Source organism: Mauremys reevesii, linkage group 2 (assembly GCF_016161935.1).
Source record: "Mauremys reevesii isolate NIE-2019 linkage group 2, ASM1616193v1, whole genome shotgun sequence".
Lineage (NCBI taxonomy): Eukaryota > Metazoa > Chordata > Testudines > Geoemydidae > Mauremys > Mauremys reevesii.
Window position 1 is genome coordinate 116375892 of NC_052624.1, and position 19773 is coordinate 116395664.

The following is a 19773-nucleotide window of genomic DNA, read 5'->3' on the forward strand; positions in this document are numbered from 1 at the left end:
TGCTGTTTAATAAAAATGTTGTCTTACAAAGACAATGATTCTTTATTTGTGACCTACAGAGGTGGATGAAACAGAAATTCGTACACAGTGGCAATCAGCATATTTGCAGGCTACAGTTAACGCTCAGGCAGGAATTATTACAGGGGCCATCCATGGTGGCAAGTAAATAATGCCTGGCTCAGTTCATTACAGAAAGACTAATTACTGGGGCTCATTATCAAAATGCTGCTTCATATAACACCCATTCAGCCCCTCTAATAGCCCTGGTGTCTGGCTGCTCAAAATCAGCTACCAGGCTATCTACCTAAATGATCCACCCCTGGGGAAACTTTTCCTCATTTACTCACAAATATTATGCAGACCACAACAGGCTGCTATGACCAAGGGAATATTTTCCTCACTGAGGTCTAATCTGCCAAAAAGGCAATGCCAGTGAACCTTTAATCTTCCAAATGCACATTCTGTGGTCATTCTGCACCTGCTGAGTCTGTTGTTGAAGTGCTCCTTGCTGCTGTCAAGGTTTCTGGTGTATGGCGTCATGAGCCACGGGAGTAAGGGGTAGGTGAGGGTCTCCCAGGATCACTGTGGGCATTTCCACTTTTGGTCTGGAAAGAAAGTCCCTGCATGCAGCTTTTTATACAAGCCAGTGTTCCTGAAGATGCATGTGTCATGCACCTTCCCTGACCATCACACTGATGTCAGTGAAACGACCCTGGTGATCCACCAGCACCTGAGATGTCATAGAGAAATAGCCTTTTCTGTTGATGTACTCCGTCACAAGATGGTCTGGGGCCAAAATTGGGATATGCGTGACATTCATCGCCCCACCCTCACCAAAGGCTCTTACGTAAATTAAGTTGTCATGGGACAAGAGGGAAGGTCCTTTCATGGATTGAGAACTGGTTAAAAGACAGGGAACAAAGGGTAGGAATAAATGGTAAATTTTCAGAATGGAGAGGGGTAACTAGTGGTGTTCCCCAAGGGTCAGTCCTAGGACCAATCCCATTCAATTTATTCATAAATGATCTGGAGAAAGGGGTAAACAGTGAGGTGGCAAAGTTTGCAGATGATACTAAATTGCTCAAGATAGTTAAGACCAAAGCAGACTGTGAAGAACTTCAAAAAGATCTCACAAAACGAAGTGATTGGGCAACAAAATGGCAAATTAAATTTAATGTAGATAAATGTAAAGTAATGCACATTGGAAAAAATATTCAACTATACATACAATATGATGGGGGGTAATTTAGCTACAATTAATCAGGAAAGAGATCTTGGAGTCATCATGGATAGTTCTCTGAAGACATCCATGCAGTGTGCAGCGAATAAGGAAAAGTTATTTACTTGTTCCTATAATATAAGAACTAGGGGCCACCAAATTAAATTAATGGGCAGCAGGTTTAAAACAAATAAAAGGAAGTTCTTCACACAGCTCACAGTCAACCTGTGGAACTCCTTGCCTGCGGAGTTTGTGAAGGCTAGGACTATATCAGGGTTTAAAAGAGAACTAGATAAATTCATGGAGGTTAAGTCCATTAATGGCTATTAGCCAGGATGGGTAAGGAATGGTGTCCCTAGCCTCTGTTTGTCAGAGGGTGGAGATGGATGGCAGGAGAGAGATCACTTGATCATTACCTGTTAGGTTCACTCCTTCTGGGGTATCTGGCACTGGCCACTGTCAGTAGACAGGATACTGGGCTGGTGGATGGACCTTTGGTCTAACCCAGTATGGCCGTTCTTATGTTATTGAAATCTTATTGCTGCAAAGCTATCCACTATTTCCTGCACGTTTCTTAGAATCACATTCTTTTACAGCAGGAGGTGATTAATGGCCTGGTACACTTGCATCACCGCAACCCCCACCACTAGCAGTCTGGTAGTTGCCAGCTTCCACAAAGTGATTGCCACTCACTTTTGTACCATTAGGGCTGTTTCATTTTGGTGTACTTGTGCTACAGAGCAAGGGCGAACTCTGCACACAGTTCAAGTGTAAGTAGGGGAATGGTCCTGCTATTGTGGGGAACTTCCTGGCTTATACACTACCTCAGTGAAATGGGCTAGTGAAAGAATCTGAGTCCTTGCTCCCACTCTCTTTACCCAGAGTTTGAGTGCAGGACCTGTAGATCTACCGCATAGACCACCTCCAGTTTAGCCATAGGAGCAATGGCTGGTGAATTGATGTTATCCGGCCATAGAGGAAGACACAGCACACACTTTGCCAGTGGGACACACAACTCTGTGAGACACCAGAGGAATGTTGGCTGTTAGGATTCCTGGGTTATGCTCATGACTCTGGGTGCAAAGTGTGGTCTAGTGGTTAGAGACAGCATAGTTAAGTACATAGTTTGGACCATTCCTGCTGAAAGGCAGCATGACACACTGGCTGAGACTTGGCTTTGTCATATCAGAAACCTGGGCTCTATCTCCTGCTCTCTCTGTACTGACTGTGTCCAATCTCCCAGTTACCTGAGTGATTAAATGGCCTGACCTCGAGGACTTCCCTTCCGCTCTTCTGGGTGGCAGAGTCCTCATAACCCAACAAGGCTGGGCCCAGGATTGCTGTGGGGCTTGACTCCCAACCTTGTCATGGTCACTTAGGGCAGGGGCTTGGGTGTCCCCACTTCGGGGTGCTCTCTCTGCACTGGACACTTCCTTGACTCACTGATTATTACATACAGTTCAAAGCAAATACACTTTATTAAACAGCAACCAATTAAAAAAATAAGGAGAAGGTTAAAGGAAAACACATAACCCGGCTCTGTGGGACGTCACAACCGGCGTCTCTGGAATGTAAGGGAAGTTCAGTCTGTTCCTCACAAGTCCCAGGCCTCCTTCTCAGGCCCTGGCTGTGCTGCAGGGATGCTCTGGGTCAGACACTTGCTCTGGTGGTGGCCTCAGGCTCTAGGTGGCAGAACCCTTCTTCCAGGGTCAGCCCCTCCCTCCTCCATTGGGCTTACGATTCCCCTCCCTGTGCTGGGCCCACTGCCCAGGGTCCTGCTCACTCTCTCCAGCTGCTCACCACGCCCGGCTCCAGACTGCTCCAGCCCCACCACTCTGCCTCAATTCCAGATCCACTTTGCTCCAGTTCCAGCCTGCCTTAGCACTGCTGCTGCTGCTTTGCCTCCAGCTCCCTGGGTTGCTTTTCTGGCCCCTCTGGCTCTGGTTGCTGCTGTTTTCCTCCCAGCACAGGTCTGCTCTCTGGGCTGCTGCTGTCGCTCTGCTCCCTAGCTCAGCACAGGCTCCTTCTCTCTCCATACCTCAGCTCAACTCTGTTCCAGGCAGCTCTCCAGCTCACATGGAGGACGGGAACCTCCTGGCCTCCTGACTCCCTCATAGCCTGCCCGCTCTGTCAGTCAGGCTGACGTGGAGCATTGGCCTCTCTCCATTGCCCCTGGGGGACTGTCAGTCTCAGGGTCCTGATTTCCCATTGACCTTCCCCCTTTCTTTTGGTACTGGGAGCTTCCCAACCAAAAAAAAACCCACCGAGTTTTAGTAAGGGGCCAACAGTTCCTTTACACAAGGAAGATGGCTTTGTGCATAGGAAAGTTCTGCAGCCGCTGCTTGTCATCCCGTACTGGCATCATAAGCTGATCCCATCACTCAGTGCTTGTTTCCTGAGCCCAATAGTGACGGTCCACCATGTGCATCTGTTTTGTGAATGTCAGCATCAATCTTGAATTGTTTCTTTCCATGGCACACAGCAGGGCACAGGCAGCACTGATTCCTGTTCAGATTCACAGGTCATGAAATACTGCAGGATCAGCTGTGTTATGTTCATAATGCTTATCACAAGACTGGCAAGCAGTGCAAGATCCATGCTTTCAGGCAGAGATGGTGGGCACACAGTTTTCAGGAGCAGCTGAAAAATGGCGTGAAACACAGTTAGAAGCCCTTGGAGTTATGGGATGGAGAAAACTGCATCATGGGGATTATGAGCCTCGCCCCGTGATTCACTGTGATCCATTCCCAGAACTCCTATCTGGAGAAGATGGTGATTTGTACAGTGGGATAGCTACCCACGGTGCACTGCTTTCTCTGTTGGTGCTAGAGCACCAACAACGGATGCACTCTGGTGCCACAAAGAGTATTGTGTTAACATGCACAAGTGATATAATTACAACTTTTTTTTTTAATCATCGACATTACTTAAGTCAACTTAACTCTGAAGTGTAGACACGGCCTCCGTCTGATCTTCCATGAGTTTGTTGGAGAATCAGTTCGTGAGTCTCAGATGATGTAGATGTTTAGCTCTTAATTGAAAGTGGGGAATCTTTAACAAAGGTTTTCTTTCTCCCAACGTTAAGGGCTTGTCTAGCCACAAATTGGCACCATTTTAGACCAAAGCAAACCTGTGTATGGACATGCTAAATTGCTATAAACCAGATTTAAATCACTTTAAGAATATCCACCAAAATTGCACGAAGTTAGCAAAATTAGGGCATGGCTACACTTGCAGATGTAGAGCGCTTTGAGTTAAACCAGCCTTCATAGAGTGCAGTGGGGAAAGCGCTGCCATCTGTCCATACTGACTGCTTGAAGCACAGTGGCATGGCCACATTTGCAGTGGCTTTGGGAGTGCTATCCCAGCATGCAAGTGACTGCAACGTGCTTTTAAAATGGGAGGGGGTGGAATGTGACAGGGAGTGTGTTGTGTGTATGTGGGGGCGAGAGAGTGGGTTTTTGGGAGGCTGAGAGCATGTCAGCATGCTGTCTTGTAAGTTCAGACAGCAGCAGACCTCTCCCCCACCTCTCTCTCACACACATAGCATTCCACAGTAACAGCTTGCATGCCAGCTTTCAGAAACAGAGCTTTGAAAGGGCATTTCCGCATTCCTACAGGAGTTCAAGACAATGAGAAGAGTGGCCACTTGACTTAAGGGGATTATAGGGCATTTCCGGAGGCCAATCAGAGTGCAGTAATGCAACACCTCATTCACACTGGCGCCTGGGCGTTGTAGCCAAGGCACAGCAAATGTTATTTCTCTCACTGAGGTGGAGTACCAGCAGCGCTGTAGCCGCAGAGTCAGAGCGCTCTACGTGCCTTGCCAGTGTGGATGGGAAGTGAGCTAGTGCACCCAGAGCTCCTTTATTGCGTTGTAACTCGCAAGTGTAGCTAAGCCCTTAGTTTAAAATCACATCTTCAGTTAAACCATTGAAACTTGTGTGTAGAAGTTAAGTAGATGTTAATGTGGTAGATGTGAGTCCCGGGAGGTGTAAGGAGTTCAAAAGACTATATTGAGATGTGCCAGACAGGCATGGACTTTTGGGATGATAAGTGTTAAGTAGGGGAATCCGTAGGGAGTGATTAATGAAAATGTTACAACTCTGGTTATGCAAAAACCAGCCTTTTAAAGCTATGCCTTGAGGAGAGAGCCATTAACTGGTGATTACCTGTTCCTGGAAATTGGATATCAAAGGCCTGAGCTGAATAAAGAAACCGCTGAATTGTCCAGTTGGGGTTCATGTTCAGTTGAAAAACTTACACACACTTGTAGCCAAGAGAGCACAGCCAGTAGTGAGTTTGAAAGACTGACACCTAATTGTGATGAGTGTTCTGAGACTGATGAGTCATCTCTGGGCCTGAATGTTCAGAGCCCTGATAAGTTTTCTGAGGTAATCACCTGTGATTCCTAAAATAGGGCCATGCTAATTATCCAAGGTCCAGCTGATCCACAAACAAGGGTCTAACCAGATGACCTCAAGGGGAGAGTGCTAGTTGCCTGATAGTTCTGATAGATTGTTCTAGCCTGTGCCTGCCTTGTAATATGCATGAAATGGATCCAGCTTGCATCTTGGCCAGCTGTCCAGATATCCTGATGCAATCAGAATTTGGGATACCTCTAGTATGCTTGTAATGATGCTGGTTCTGGTGGACCTGACTGAGAGTGCCAATTCAGGACAAATTGCTTAAAGCAGGGCAGTTACAGCCCAAGACTGGGGTTTCTATGCACATCAAGGCAAACCAAACCAGCCAAACAGAGAAGATTTCAGTTTTACCCCACTGGCTAACCACAAGTCACACAAGCAATTCCCATAGACACTCCAGTTTCCCAGTATCACCACCAGTGCCACTTGTTATGGGGATGGATGGTTATGAAAACCAATACCCCAGTAAAAGAAATAAGGTTCCCCTGATCCCAAAGGACCAAGCCCCAGACCCAGGTCAATATACAAATCAGATCTTACCCACAAATCACGCTGTTGCCAATCCTTTAGAATCTAAAGGTTTATTCATAAAAGGAAAAAGCTATAGATGAGAGCTAGAATTGGTTAAATGGAATCAATTACATATAGTAATGGCAAAGTTCCTGGTTCAGGCTTGTAGCAGTGATAGAATAAACTGCAGGTTCAAATCAAGTCTCTGGAGTACATCCACAGCCGGGATGGGTCATCAGTCCTTTGTGTAGAGCTTCTATTTGTAGTAAAGTCACTCCAGAGGTAAGAAGCAGGATTGAAGACAAGATGGAGATGAGGCATCAGCCTTTTATAGTCTTTTCCAGGTGTAAGAACACCTCTTTGTTCTTACTGTGGAAAATTACAGCAAAATGGAGTTTGGAGTCACATGGGCAAGTCCCTGCATACTTTGCTGAGTCACAAGGTGTATCTGTCTTTCTCTCAATGGGTCAGTTGTATAGCTGATCATCCTTAATGGGCCATCAAGCAGGCTACGCAGAGCTGACACCAACTTGTCTGTGGTGTCACCCAGAAGCATAGCACAAGTTTGAAATACAGACAGTATAAAGCAATATTCATAACTTCAACTACAAAAATGATACACACATATAGACAGCATAATCATAACCAGCCAACCATAACCTCTCCATAGACCCCTTACACGACAACTTAACCTTTATGCAATATTTGCTGCAAATATATAACAGTGGTCGCAACAATGATCTATACAGTTACAGATTATGTCAATAACGTCACAACGCTATTAGAATGAGGATAGGTTTTTATTGTCTTCTCTGTGTCTTCTCTGTAATGCTTTTATTCTATGAATAAGAGCAGTTTGCTTTGTGAAGGCTGGTTGGTAATTGTAATAGCTCCTGGCGAAAGGTTAACCACTGGTGCTGGATGCTGGGGAAACCACAGTGAAGTGTATAGGGACTATAAGCCTAAATTCTCCCTCTGTAGGGAGAGCGACACGGGTGTCATCCTCCAAAGAGGGGTAATGGCTGGGAGCTAGAAAACTTGAGAGAGTACCTTCAAGGAAGACCAGAAAGATGGTCGGGGGGGAGCAGTCAACGCTGAAACTGAGATAGTTAAAAACAAATCATTCTAAACAGATTGACTAAAAACACTTCTTCTCCCTTAGCTTTCACTCTTCTTGTGATTTTGCAAGTTCTTCGGTCTTCCAGGCTCAGCAGCCCAGAATTTCGGGGAGGTGGAGAAGAGGAAGGTAGTGGTAAAAGCCAGGAAAGTGAAATCTTTCAGGTCTTCTTCATCTACTAAAAATGTCACAAGCCTGGTTTTTCATTCTCAGCAGGTTATCTTTGAGACTCTTCTAAAATGCAGGTTATTGCACCTGATATTTTAGAACTTTGTAGGGGAACCTGATGCTTTATTTTTATTTTTCCTACATCAAACCAAATTCTCCCTCTTGATCAAGTCTAAAAATTGGCATGTGGGATACAGGTGGTCAAATCCCATAAAATAAATAATTGAAAATAACATCCATCCACTCATCCACTTGGGATATTCCTCGACTGTAACATGCATGAAATGGATTCCTTTCATTTTATATCACTCGGAAGGGCAGGAAAATCCAGATCGGAGTTTGGTAGGAGCTGAAGGAGTGGTGTCTGACCTGCCGGTAGGGAGTTAAAGAAGGAAAAAGGCCCAGCCCCGACACAGTAACGGAGTAGGGGGAGGGGATTAGATTGGTAATCGTAGTGCTTTGTTAAGAGTACAGAGAAATCATTTGGGCTGTGCTTTGGTATCTAAGGGTGGGGTTATTTTTACACATACAACAGAGCGAGGCCTTCCTGGGACTTGGGGTAATAACATGAACATTTTAAATTATTTCTGCCATGGTTTATGTTGCTGTTATTTGTGTATCAGCTGCAGCCTGTCTGTATGCATTGGGTGGTGCATTCTTCTTTGTCAGGCTAGAATCTGTTCTCTGTTTCATTTAACTAGAAGAGGAAAGAAGGAAACAGCAAGGAAATAAGAACAGGCTCTTAATGCTTGAGATGTCCTGATGCATGAAAGCCTGGTAGGATTCATATTTCTGTCTATTTTGAAAGGAGATTCCAGGAAAACATTAGAAATAATAACCTGTATCTGTTACCTCTTGCCTTACACAAACTGCTTTTGATGTCCTCCATAACTAATAGGTTGGGTTGCTTTAAAATTTTATTTTGCTAGTACCGGACTACAAACAGTTTTATGGACTGTAACTAATTAATTGCCTGTCTTTTTATCTAACAACCCACAGTAACTATTAACACATTGTATTAAAACAGGATTAGAAAAGAATTTTTAAAAAACAATTTTTAATATTAATATTATAGTTTATGTATACCTCTCATTATGATTAATAATGTATATTTAATTACCAAGTATTTAAAGACAACTGTGAATTCACATAGTGAAAAATCTGCTTTTAGAGAAACCATGCTTGCAGCCGCACTATGATCTTATTACATCTCAAGCTAGACAGAGTCAGCCCTAGGTGATACATGGATGGGAGACCACTGAGGAAAACCTAGATGCTGTAGGAAAGTGGGACACTGGGCTGTTGGAAGTTCCAATATTTGAATGAGCTGTAAACCTAATGTCCTGACTGCTTTGGGTCATTAGAAATCCCATGCAATTTTGCCCTTGCCCTGCCATGGTGTCATGACCAACTTCTAATTCTGATCATTATATTATCTGCTCTCATTTTTTCCTTTAACTTAAATTGGATAAATTATTCTTCATTTTTCTGCTCAACTATTACTGTCTGTAATGCTGCTATGTGTTGTTAAATGAATTCAACCTCCCCCCCCCGCCCAATGGCTTCAGTTAAATAGCAGATGATATCCATATATAGAATAATGTTTGTGATTAATGAAAACTAAAGATAGGGTTGGATAGGGATTTCCATTCTAATTCTATCTTCTCTCAGAAATGTGTCTTTTGAAGTTGAAATTGTCCATCCTTGGGCTCCACTTGAAAGTAATTTTTGTAAAGGTACACATCAAATTGATGCAGATGTTGGAGTTATGTGTGTATAAAATAATACATACCTGCTTTGTTCTTTCTCTGTGTGTAGCTTTTTAAAATATAATTCTCCCAACCTACTTTTGCCAGTAAATAACTCAAAACCAGCCAAATATAAATGAACATTTAGTCCTCATGGAAGTATGCTTTCCAAGATAAGGTAGAATGAAAATACTTTAGTATTTGAAAGTAATAATGGTTTCAGTTTGCACAGTATGTAACTTTTAATCCACTAATTTTTTTAATGCAAAGTATGTATTGTTTATGCCCTATGCCAACATAGAATGTTGGGCATACTGAAATTATCTACTGCACATGGTTGTGACTGCAAAAGGAATTTGTATGGGAACAGGTAAGAGTGTGAGAATACTTCGTTTCTCAGGATTTACCATATAACAGTTTTTCATGTATCTAACTTGTTCCCAGATTGATCCTGCTTGCTGCTATGGGACATGCACAGAAAATTACTTCCATTTCAACAAAGATTTCTGATTACTAGATTACTTACTGGGCACATATATAGTCCATGGCCCATATCTCATGGCAATTATTTGTTCCATAAGATGTGGGCTAAGGGAGTTCTTCCTCCTATTTCATGGAATAACCAAAGGGCTGACAGAAGTTGTTCAGCACATGTAAAGGACAAATGTATTGATGTATCTCACTGCACCTTCTCAAAAGAGCTGATGCTTTGACATGTCTCAAGGCCCTTCTTAGTTATCTAATGGCTGGAAATGTGCCTCGACATATTGAAGCAAGCAGATGAAGCATGTAGGAGAAAGTGCTTCAAAGCACATTCTTGATGCATTTAGTCATTAGGTAACTCAAACAACTTTTGGCAGTCTCTTAAGTCTTCTAATGGAGTCAGGCCATGACCCTGCCTGCTCCATGGGAGCATACGCAGACTGTATGTATATGTGAAGATCTGATTATAATAGTAAGTGTATGTGTATGTATATATGTGTATGTGTGTGTATATATGTGTATGTGTGTATATATATATATATACGAGAGAGAGAGAGAGAGAGAGAGAGAGAGAGAGAGAGAGAATGAATATTTCAATCATAAGCTCTTTTGGGCAGGGACAATCTCTTTGTTCTGTATTTACATAGTGCCTAGTTTCTGATCCATGATGAGGGCTCCTAGGTGCTACCACAATGCAAATAATAAATATTAGTAATACATGAAGGTGTGGTATAAAAGGTTTACCTGTAAGTTTCAGATGGCTGCATTATTCATGAGTGACTGAACCTTTGAGCCACATCACTCACTTCTCATATGCCAATTTGTACTATTTTAGAAACCTGCGAAGCCAAGTACCTGAATTACAGTGAGTCCAAATTTTCAGGTATCTGTGGGACAGGATAGTTAAAACTACAGTGTTTAATTTCTTTTAAATACACTTCTCTAACATGGTTGGCTTTGCAAATTAAATGGCTTTTCTAGACATAAAAATGTAATGATTTTACAGTCCAATATCTCTGACTTTTCCAGAGCTAGAAGCAAGTACAGCGTGGTCCACTGGAAAGCAGAAAATCTCCCCCTTTCCCTAGTCCTAGTCACAAGGTATTGGACTTTAAACTTGCCACTGGTAAACGAATGAATATTGTCCATCATGGACCTCAATAACATTTTTGGGGGAAGAAATGCCACGCTTTGTTGCAAAGTTTTAGTTTTGGTTTTGGAGGCTGTTAGAAGATGCTGAGCAGTTTGGTATGTTAGAATGACCTGAGTAACATGGATGAGTGGGCAGAGTGCATTGATTTTTACTTAACAGCAATTTTGAAATTTAAACTTTCCTATTAGCATTAGAAATTAGTATCTACTCATTCCTAGTTTGCATCATCACAGATGGCAGTTTCTTCTCTTGTTGTTAAATTGTTTTTTCATTATATTTAAGAAACTTTTAAAGCTGGTATACTTTTCTTTGTATTCAATGCAGGCAATTAGAATACCTGGTTTGCTATGCTTTCAGGGTTTCTTTGCACATATAGTATGTGCACTGCTGGGATTACAGATACAGAGGAACTCATCTGTCATCAGGTGGGGAGACCAGATTTTTACAAAGACAAGGGGGACATCTGCCATGATGTGAGGCAGGAAGTGTCACAGCAGAGGGTCCTCCCTCCTCTGCAAGCCACCCAGATCCCTCTCTTTTTCCACTTTTTTTTTTCCTTACAAAATGAAAAATCAAGATGCAATACAGTAAATGACCAAATAGGAGGAAGCAGTATTTTCTCCATCTGTCATTACTATTTTCTCTCAATACCAGCCTCTCAACTGTATTTTTATTCCTTGAGGCTGAGCTCCTTGTTTTATTTCCTGTCCACCTTGCTGCAATTCCTACCCCATAGTTTGTTCTTTTTTTATCCCCTAGGATACAGTCCTCTTTCTGGGTTTTCTGTTCTTCTGTTTTCAGGATTGTTGGATTTTTTTTTGTATTTCCTCTTTGTCCTTTGTTTCCTTCTTTTGACCTTTGCTCATTTTTTCTGTCACTCATTCTGAAAATATTAATTAATCAGTTGTCTACTGAGAAAGGAGATAAGAATAGCTGACTGTAAATGTGTTTGAGGGAAAGTATTTATTTAGGATGGTACAAGGAGGAATAGCTAGGACTTAGTGGGATGAAATGTAGAAAGGAAAAATTTAGGCTGAATACCAGAAAACATATTTTTACAGTGAAATCTGTTCCATTTTGGAATGATCTCTTAAGGGAAATAAGAGAAGCCTCACTGCACTGGACAAAATACTAGAGTGTGTGTTGTAGGGAAGAATACTGCATTGGCAGGGAGGTGAACTAAATGTCTTAATAGGTCTCTTCTGACTGCACAAAACCTCCTCTGTGCAAACCTCACAGGTCTTTGGGGCTACATGGTTTTAGGGGAAATGACTAAGCAGGGAGGGAACATGACAAGAGAAAAGATACTCTTTGCAGCAAAATCTTCTGTCAAACACACGGGAAAATACTCTGTAACTAATGCCTATGGAATCCCATTCCTTGCTGTCAGTGCACCTTTTCCTTTGGTGGAAGTGAGGTCCAGGTATGAGCAGTATTGCCAGAGGATCATGGACCTCAAAGATCCGTAGAGGGTATATCTATACTGCAATGTAAGCATGGGTCTGTGGGACCCAAATCTGCAGGCACGGGTTTCTAAGCCCACGTTTGACTGTCCACATTGATTAGTGACCTTGGGTTTAGAATTTTCACATCCATGCTCATGCATCCAGACTTCACTATGCAGACCAGAGTCAAACCAGCTTATCCCAGGCTTTCTGGTACCCTCCCCTGGTGTAGCTGCTCTAGCTTTTCGTTCATGGTGCACTGTGGGGAAAACTTGACTGTCCATCCCATGGCACTTTACTGGAAGATGTCTCAGTCTGCCAACACCGAGCTATCTTTTGGGTCTGCATGCTCCTGTCAACCAGAGCCAGTAATGTGAATGAGGCCCGCTTTCGCTCCTGTTTAGGAAATGGTCAGAGCATCCATCAGAGGCTGGTGGATATTTTGGCAGCATTTTCTGACCTACCAAAGGTACCTCTCAGTGGAGGAGGATGATACAGACATAAGAGACTCCAACTGGCTGATGCAACTATACCGAGAGTCGTGAGCAGCTAAAGCCCCCTGTGTAGACCAGCACTTGTGGAGCAGAGCCACAAGCATAGACTGGTGGGATTACATCATCATCCATCCCTTGGATGACCAGCAGCGTGTCCAGAACTTCTGCATGAAGAAAGCAATGTTTTTGGAGCTTTGTGAACAGCTAGCCCCACCACAAGAATGAGGAAAGCAATGCTGGTCCAGAAGCGGGTTGCTATAACTGTCTGGAAGCTGGCTACGTCTAACTCTTACAGGTCCATTGCTAACCAGTTTGGTGTTAGCAAGTTGGCTGTGGGGTGTCCAAACTGTGCAGGGGCCATTGATGGGATTCATGTGCCCATAGTTTGCCATCCTCAAGGAGCACATGAGTACATAAACTGCAAAGGGACTCCATTGTTATGCAGGCCCTTGTCGACCAAAGAAGCTGATTCATGGATGCCAACATAGGCTGCACTGGAAAAGTGCATGATGACCGGTTTTCCCCAGTCTGGAGTTACCATCGTGGACAGGCTGAGACACTGTGCCCACCAAATGACATTGTCATAAATGGAGTAACTATATCTGCTGCAGAAGACCCCCTTTTGGCTTGGGTTATGTACCCTGATCTCAGAGGCTGGGCAAAAGAAGGTTTAATCACACTGTCAGTAGGTGCAGAATGATGGTTGAAGGTGCATTTGGCAGATGGAAATCCTGCTGGTGCTGTTCACAGAACTGTTTGGATTCCAGTGTTATCAATGCTGTCTGCATCATTGTGCTCTTCCCAGTCTTTGTGCAGCCAAAGGTGAGCCACTTCATTCAGAATAGACTCTTGACAGTAATGGATTGCTAGACCGATACACTCAGCCAGAAAGTGCAACAGAAATTAGAGATGTTTTGTGTGACCACGTTATGGCCTTCCATGGACCAATGGATGCGAGAAAGTAGTATGTTTATCAATATATCTGTACAGCAATATCAACAATAAACAAAGTACTATCGCTGTATGCTAGGGAGGCCAGTGATTGTTATGAATTTTTAATTATGGATGGAATGACTGCTTATACTATCATGGAGGGGCTGGTGGCTCTTATGCATTTTCTTATGGAGGAGATGAACTCAGGTTTTTACTTGTGGATCTGAAAAGTTATATCGAGATGTTTTGTTGCATATGACTTCCCAGTTATGCCCCATCATGGTTTTATATTTGTTCTTTGAAATGCATGTGTTATGTAGTTCATCTGTAGTGGTGGTAATAAACTGTTAATGAATTCAAAGCCTTTATATGTTAACATGAATGTATTAAAAATTACTATTTAAAAATGTATAAGGCCAACTGCCATGAAATGAACAAAATAAAAAAGTGTGTATCTCAAACAGTGAGCTGTCCAAACCCGTGAAACCAATGCCAAAAAAAAAAAAAAAATTCCCCTACTTCAGAGTGTCCCCAGCCCCATGTTCTTTGCCCTTCTAGTGCATTTTGCATGCACTTGGCGCTATTGCGCAGGGGTGGGAGGACTGCACAGGTGTGGAGGATTACAGGGGATACATTTGCCAAGTCCAACTAGCATTCAGTTCTGGTTGCAACCCAACCACAAAATTATCCAATGGGTTCCTAATCTGCAGGACATGTAGCATGGAGGGCACACCAGCCATGGTACTGGTTCAGGAAGTGTAGGTGGAGTGGAAGCCTGCACTCTCCCAGTCATTAGCACAAGCAGCCTCTCAAACAGGTCTTTCTGCTGTGCTCTGTCTTTTTCCCTCCAGTGACGTCCCTGCTGAAGGAACTTCACTGAAAGTCTCTCATCAGACATTGCCTTTCAATTTGTTGTGAATCCTTCCCCCTCTGGTACTGAAACTGCTGGCTGGCCCTGTCCAGGATGTGCACCATAAAGCTGTTGTGGACACATTTCCTCTTTGATCGCATTGTGACATCCCTGGCTTCTGCTGGACTGTGGCTGTCCTGCAGAGATAGAAGGGCCTGAAAACAGGAATGAAACAGGAAATTATTGTGTCTGTGCTTCAGAAAAGGTTCACTACATCATCACCAAAAGTGTCCTTGAAATCTCAAGGCCAAAAAATGTAAAAAAGTGCTTCAGTATATTCCGAGAGCAAGGTTTTCCCAGAGGCTCCATGGAAGCACATGAGAATTAAGCAGAGTTTAAAGCCTTCACACAGAATGGTGAGGTGAAATTGACAACTGATATATCTTTTTTTAAATATTGCTGACAATTTCAGCCTTGGGGAGGTAGGAGGTTGATGCCCCTTGCCATGGTTTTCTACATGTGGTTTCACAATCCTTTCAAGCATTCAACATGCTGAAGGTTCCTGAATGGCAAAGAGATATTCTGCCTCAAGCTACCAGGGGCAAGCCGCCTTGTATGCTAATGAGGTTTTTGAAGCTTATGGTGACTAACAACACATCTACAAGGGGAATGGGCTGGTGATTTACAGAGGAGGGCCCAGCAAGTATGCCTTTTCCCAAAATGTGACTCCCATCTGCAGGGCCGGCTCCAGGCACCAGCCCAGCAAGCAGGCTCTTGGGCGGCACATCCAGCAATTCAGCGGCGGGTCCCTTGGTCCTTCTCGGAGGAGAATTCGGCCGCCGAATTGCCGCCGAAGACTGAAATGGCAGCGGTTGAGCTGATCGCGATTGTGGCTTTTTTTGTGTGTGTGCTGCTTGGGGCGGCAAAAACCCTGGAGCCGGCCCTGCCCATCTGGAGTGTCTAATATAAGAAAAGTTTGCAACTATCAGCACCTGGGGTTGGATGAAAATACATGAAAACAACAAGATGCTGTGCTAGCTTCCACGTATATTACTGCCTCCTGTGAGCTGCTGAAAGCTGTCTGCATTCATGCATTTACCCTGGTGCAGCTATAGCTCACGATATAGCCTGCTTGGACTATAGCTGTCTATGGACTCTTGCACCCATCTCCCCAACTCATGCACCCCTCTCCCCAACAATATGGACTCTTAATACTGCACACATGGATTATATACCTACCACAGGGACTGCCTGGACTCATAATAGAGAATGCATTCCTGTGCTGCCAAGTTCTCCAACATTTCTTGGTACACATGGTTATTTCTGGAACCCTTACTGAAGCTGAACATCTTGCTCTCATCATACCAGAGATTTGCCAGAATCTGACTGTGATCCTGTGACCAGGTAGCAGTGCGCTCAGCAAAGGACTTCTTGTTAGTCGCCATAGCTAACACGTGAGATCATTCACTCTATTTCCAGTTAAGAGATCAGAATAAAATGGAAAAGTTAAACGATGAGCACCTGGCTAGCCATGGGATAGAAAGGCCAAGGAACACTGGTCCACAGGACGTGGAATATACTGTTGGTGGACTTTCAGGACATGTGTCTGGGGAACCGGGCCCAAGCTGCATCCATGCTGCAAATGATAGTTTGGACTCTAGCTTGGGCCTACCCCCACCAGCTCTTAGGTCCAGATGGCTTGCTGTCCTGAGTCAGACAGATTTGTGTGTGACTGGAAGGAGGGTTTAGACTCGAATCTGAATCTGAACCTAGGCTTACATTGCAGTGTAGACCTACTCAGAGAAGCTGGCCCTCTCCATAAATGCACTCAAGTCTACTGGTTCAAACCCTGTCTCTTCCCAACCTCATGATATTTTTCCAAGTATCTTTAGTCCTCCAATAGGGCTTTCTGTAGAAAGGCAGAATTATCTGTCCTATAATATTGTAGAATGAAATAAGACTTGAGTGACTTAGAACACTTGGGGGGGAAACATTGACTAAAAGAAAATTACAATAAACAAATACATTTCAAGATATTTGATCATGTTTCAAAAATCTTATTACTACTTTTATAAAAATTATAGCAAGCCCAAAACACTGCATTTTATAACTGAGATATTATCATTTGCGCTATTCTTGTAGAACAATGAATTTTAACATTGGAAAGGTTTGTTGGGAAGAGGATAGAGGCTGGTTATTCTCAGTCAACAAGAATGGAACAAAAATAATTGTCTTAAAATGCTGCAGGGAAAATGTATGTTCAATTTTGAGGCAAAATTTTATAACCATTAGATAAACAATGAAACCATCTGCAGAAAAGGTTGTGGAATCCTTTCCCCTGGAGCTATTCAAGGCTACATTTAGACATTAAGCCAGTAGTTATGCAGTAACGATTCTAAAATCTCACTTGCTGGAATGACAGGGGTAGCATAGATCACCTTCTAGATATCCATTTTAAATCAAATTATTTCTGTAAATTAAACACTTTTATGGCTACACGTAGTTATTTAATGCTATGATACAGGGTGTGGCATCCTGGCCTGCCAATCATAATTAAGATGGAAAGCTTATCCTGTATCATGTGCTTGTTACATAACAATTTAGTTAGGTGGCGTTGTATAAGAGCTGATATTTATACTATAGATACCCGGAATATTTTGTCTAGTTATCCCAACATTTTATTAGCTAGCATATAAAAAAGAAGGCCTTGTAGAATTACAGCTTTAGAAATTGTTAACTGAAGGCATAATTTTGGAATCCTTTGCTGATATATAATTATTTGATGCCAAAATGAACAACCAATCCTTATTTGTTTTTACAGGGTTTTTTGGCTTCCTGGAGAAATAGTAGAAAATGCAAAACAACGAAATAATAAAGCCTGCTAAGTACTTCTCAGAAGTGGAAAAGAGTGTGCTGCTTGCATTAGTTGAAAAATACAAATATGTACTTGAGTGTAAAAAAAGTGATGCAAGAACTATTGCATTGAAACAACGTACTTGGCAAGCGCTTGCCCATGAATATAATTCTCAACCTAGTGTATCACTACGAGATTTCAAGCAGTTAAAGAAATGCTGGGAAAATATCAAGGCACGGACAAAAAAGATAATGGCACATGAAAGACGGGAGAAAGTAAAAAGAAGTATTAGTCCACTTATAAATACTCACATCATAGGGAAAGAGAAGATTGCCAGCATGATGCCTGAGCAAATGTACTTTTTACAGAGTCCACCAGAAGAAGATTCTGAATATCAACCTGATGCTTCTAACCAAGGTATAAATGCTACTATAGTGATCAAAGTAACACTGTTCTAGTTAAGGATGTGTATGCATTTTCATTATTTATTCTATTTTTAAAGGGGTTCAATTTAGCAGTGTAAATCTCTCTATTTAAAATTTTATTGCTGGCTATTAAGTCATTTCACAGCAAAAATACTGAGGGCTTCTGTATATTTCACTAGATACACAGTAGTAAAATCTGATTCTTTTACATGTGTGAAGAAAACTATGTACGTTTTTAAGTTACTGGTTATCATTTAAACAGCTGACCTTTCCAGATGTGGATAGATCCTCTATTTCCTGATAGCCATCACACAGAAGAGGAAAGTCCCAAAGGGCACTTCTGATCTTTTAAAAAGCATTGCTGTGCTTGTTTGATCACCAGCTATTTTTTTCCTCACAAGCAGCAAGTTTAGATGTTATCCTCTGAGGCAAGAAATTCCCTATGCTCCCCTCTAGCCTCTCTTTTTTTAAATTAACTCTTAATAAAACAAAAAAACCCACAAAACTTTCCACATCTATTTTTTCCTGGACTGTCACTGCAGTGGAATAAATCTATTCTAACAAATTAAAAAAAACCTACATGTCTCACACAGGACATAATATAGTAGTATGACAGCATGCAGATAAAATACTGTAAAACCAACTTTCTAAACATCAGAACGGCCATACTGGGTTAGACCAATGGTCCATCTAGCCCAGTATCCTGTCTACCGATGCCAGATGCTTCAGAGAAAATGAACAAAAAAGAGCAGTTTATCAAGTGCTCCATCATGTGTCATCCTGTCCCAGCTTCTGGCAGTCAGAGGATTAGGGACACCCAAAGCATGATGTTGCATCCCTGACCATCTTGCATAATAACCACTGAAGGACTATCCTTCATGACCATATCTAATTTTTTTTGAACCACTTATGCTTTTGGTCTTCACAACTTCCCCTGGCAATGAGTTGCACAGGCTGACTGTGCATTTTGTGAAGAAATACTTCGTTATGTTTGCTCTAAACCTGCTGCCCATTAATTTCATTGGGTGACACCTGTTTATTATGTGAAAGGGTAAATAACATTTCCTGATTCAGTTTCTCCACACCATTCATGATTTTATAGACATCTATCATATCCCCCCCTTAGTCGTCTCTTTTCCAAGCTGAACAGTCTCAGGCTTTTTAATTTCTCCTCATATGGAAGCTGTTCCATACCCTTAATAATTTTTGTTGTCCTTCTCTGTACTTTTTCCAGTTCTAATATATATTTTTGAGATAGGGTGACCAGAACTGTACACAGTATTTAAGGTGTGGGTGTACCATGGATTTATATAGTGGCATTATGATATTTTCTGTCTTATTTATCCCTTTCCTAATGGTTTTTAACATTGTTAGCTTTTTTGACTACTGCTGCACATTGAGCAGATGTTTTCAGAGAACTATTCATGATGACTCCAAGATCTCTTTCGTGAGGAGTAACAGCTAATTTAGACCCCATCATTTTATATGTATAGTTGAGATTGTTTTCCAAAATACATTACTTTGCATTTATCAACATTGAATTTCACCTGCCATTTTGTTGCCCAGAAGTCACCCAGTTTTGTTAGGTCCCTTTATGACATTTCACAGTTAGTTTTGGACTTAATTATCTTGAGTAATTTTGTATCGTTGGCAAACTTTGCCACCTTACTGTTTACCTTTTTTCCCAGATTATTTGTGAATATGTTGAACAGCACTGTTATCAGTACAGATCCTTGGGGGACCCTGCTGTTTATTTCTCTCCACTGTGAAAACTGGAAAACGGACCATTTATTCCGACCCTTTGTTTCTTGTCTTTTAACCAATTTCTGACCCATGAGCAGACAGTTCCAAAAAGGACTGGTTTTTGCTTAAGAGCTTTTGGTGAGGGACTTTGTCAAAGGCTTTCTGAAAATCCAAATGCACTACATATCAACTGGATCATCCTTG

General features: G+C 42.3%; 1 protein-coding gene across 6 annotated transcripts in view; it reads left to right on the forward strand.

Annotated features, from left to right (window-relative positions):
• Positions 1-7805: 7805 nt before the first annotated feature.
• MSANTD3 (Myb/SANT DNA binding domain containing 3) overlaps positions 7806-19773 on the forward strand; it is a 28538-nt gene continuing 16570 nt past the window's right edge. Inside the window, exons 1-4 of one of the 6 annotated variants that reach the window (XM_039521776.1) lie at positions 7806-8000; positions 8143-8218; positions 11183-11250; positions 17369-17818. In XM_039521776.1, coding sequence (XP_039377710.1) covers positions 17401-17818 — 418 coding nt within the window. In that variant the 5' untranslated portion in view covers positions 7806-8000; positions 8143-8218; positions 11183-11250; positions 17369-17400. The other 5 variants (XM_039521774.1, XM_039521778.1, XM_039521777.1 and 2 more) reach the window with 5 other exon arrangements.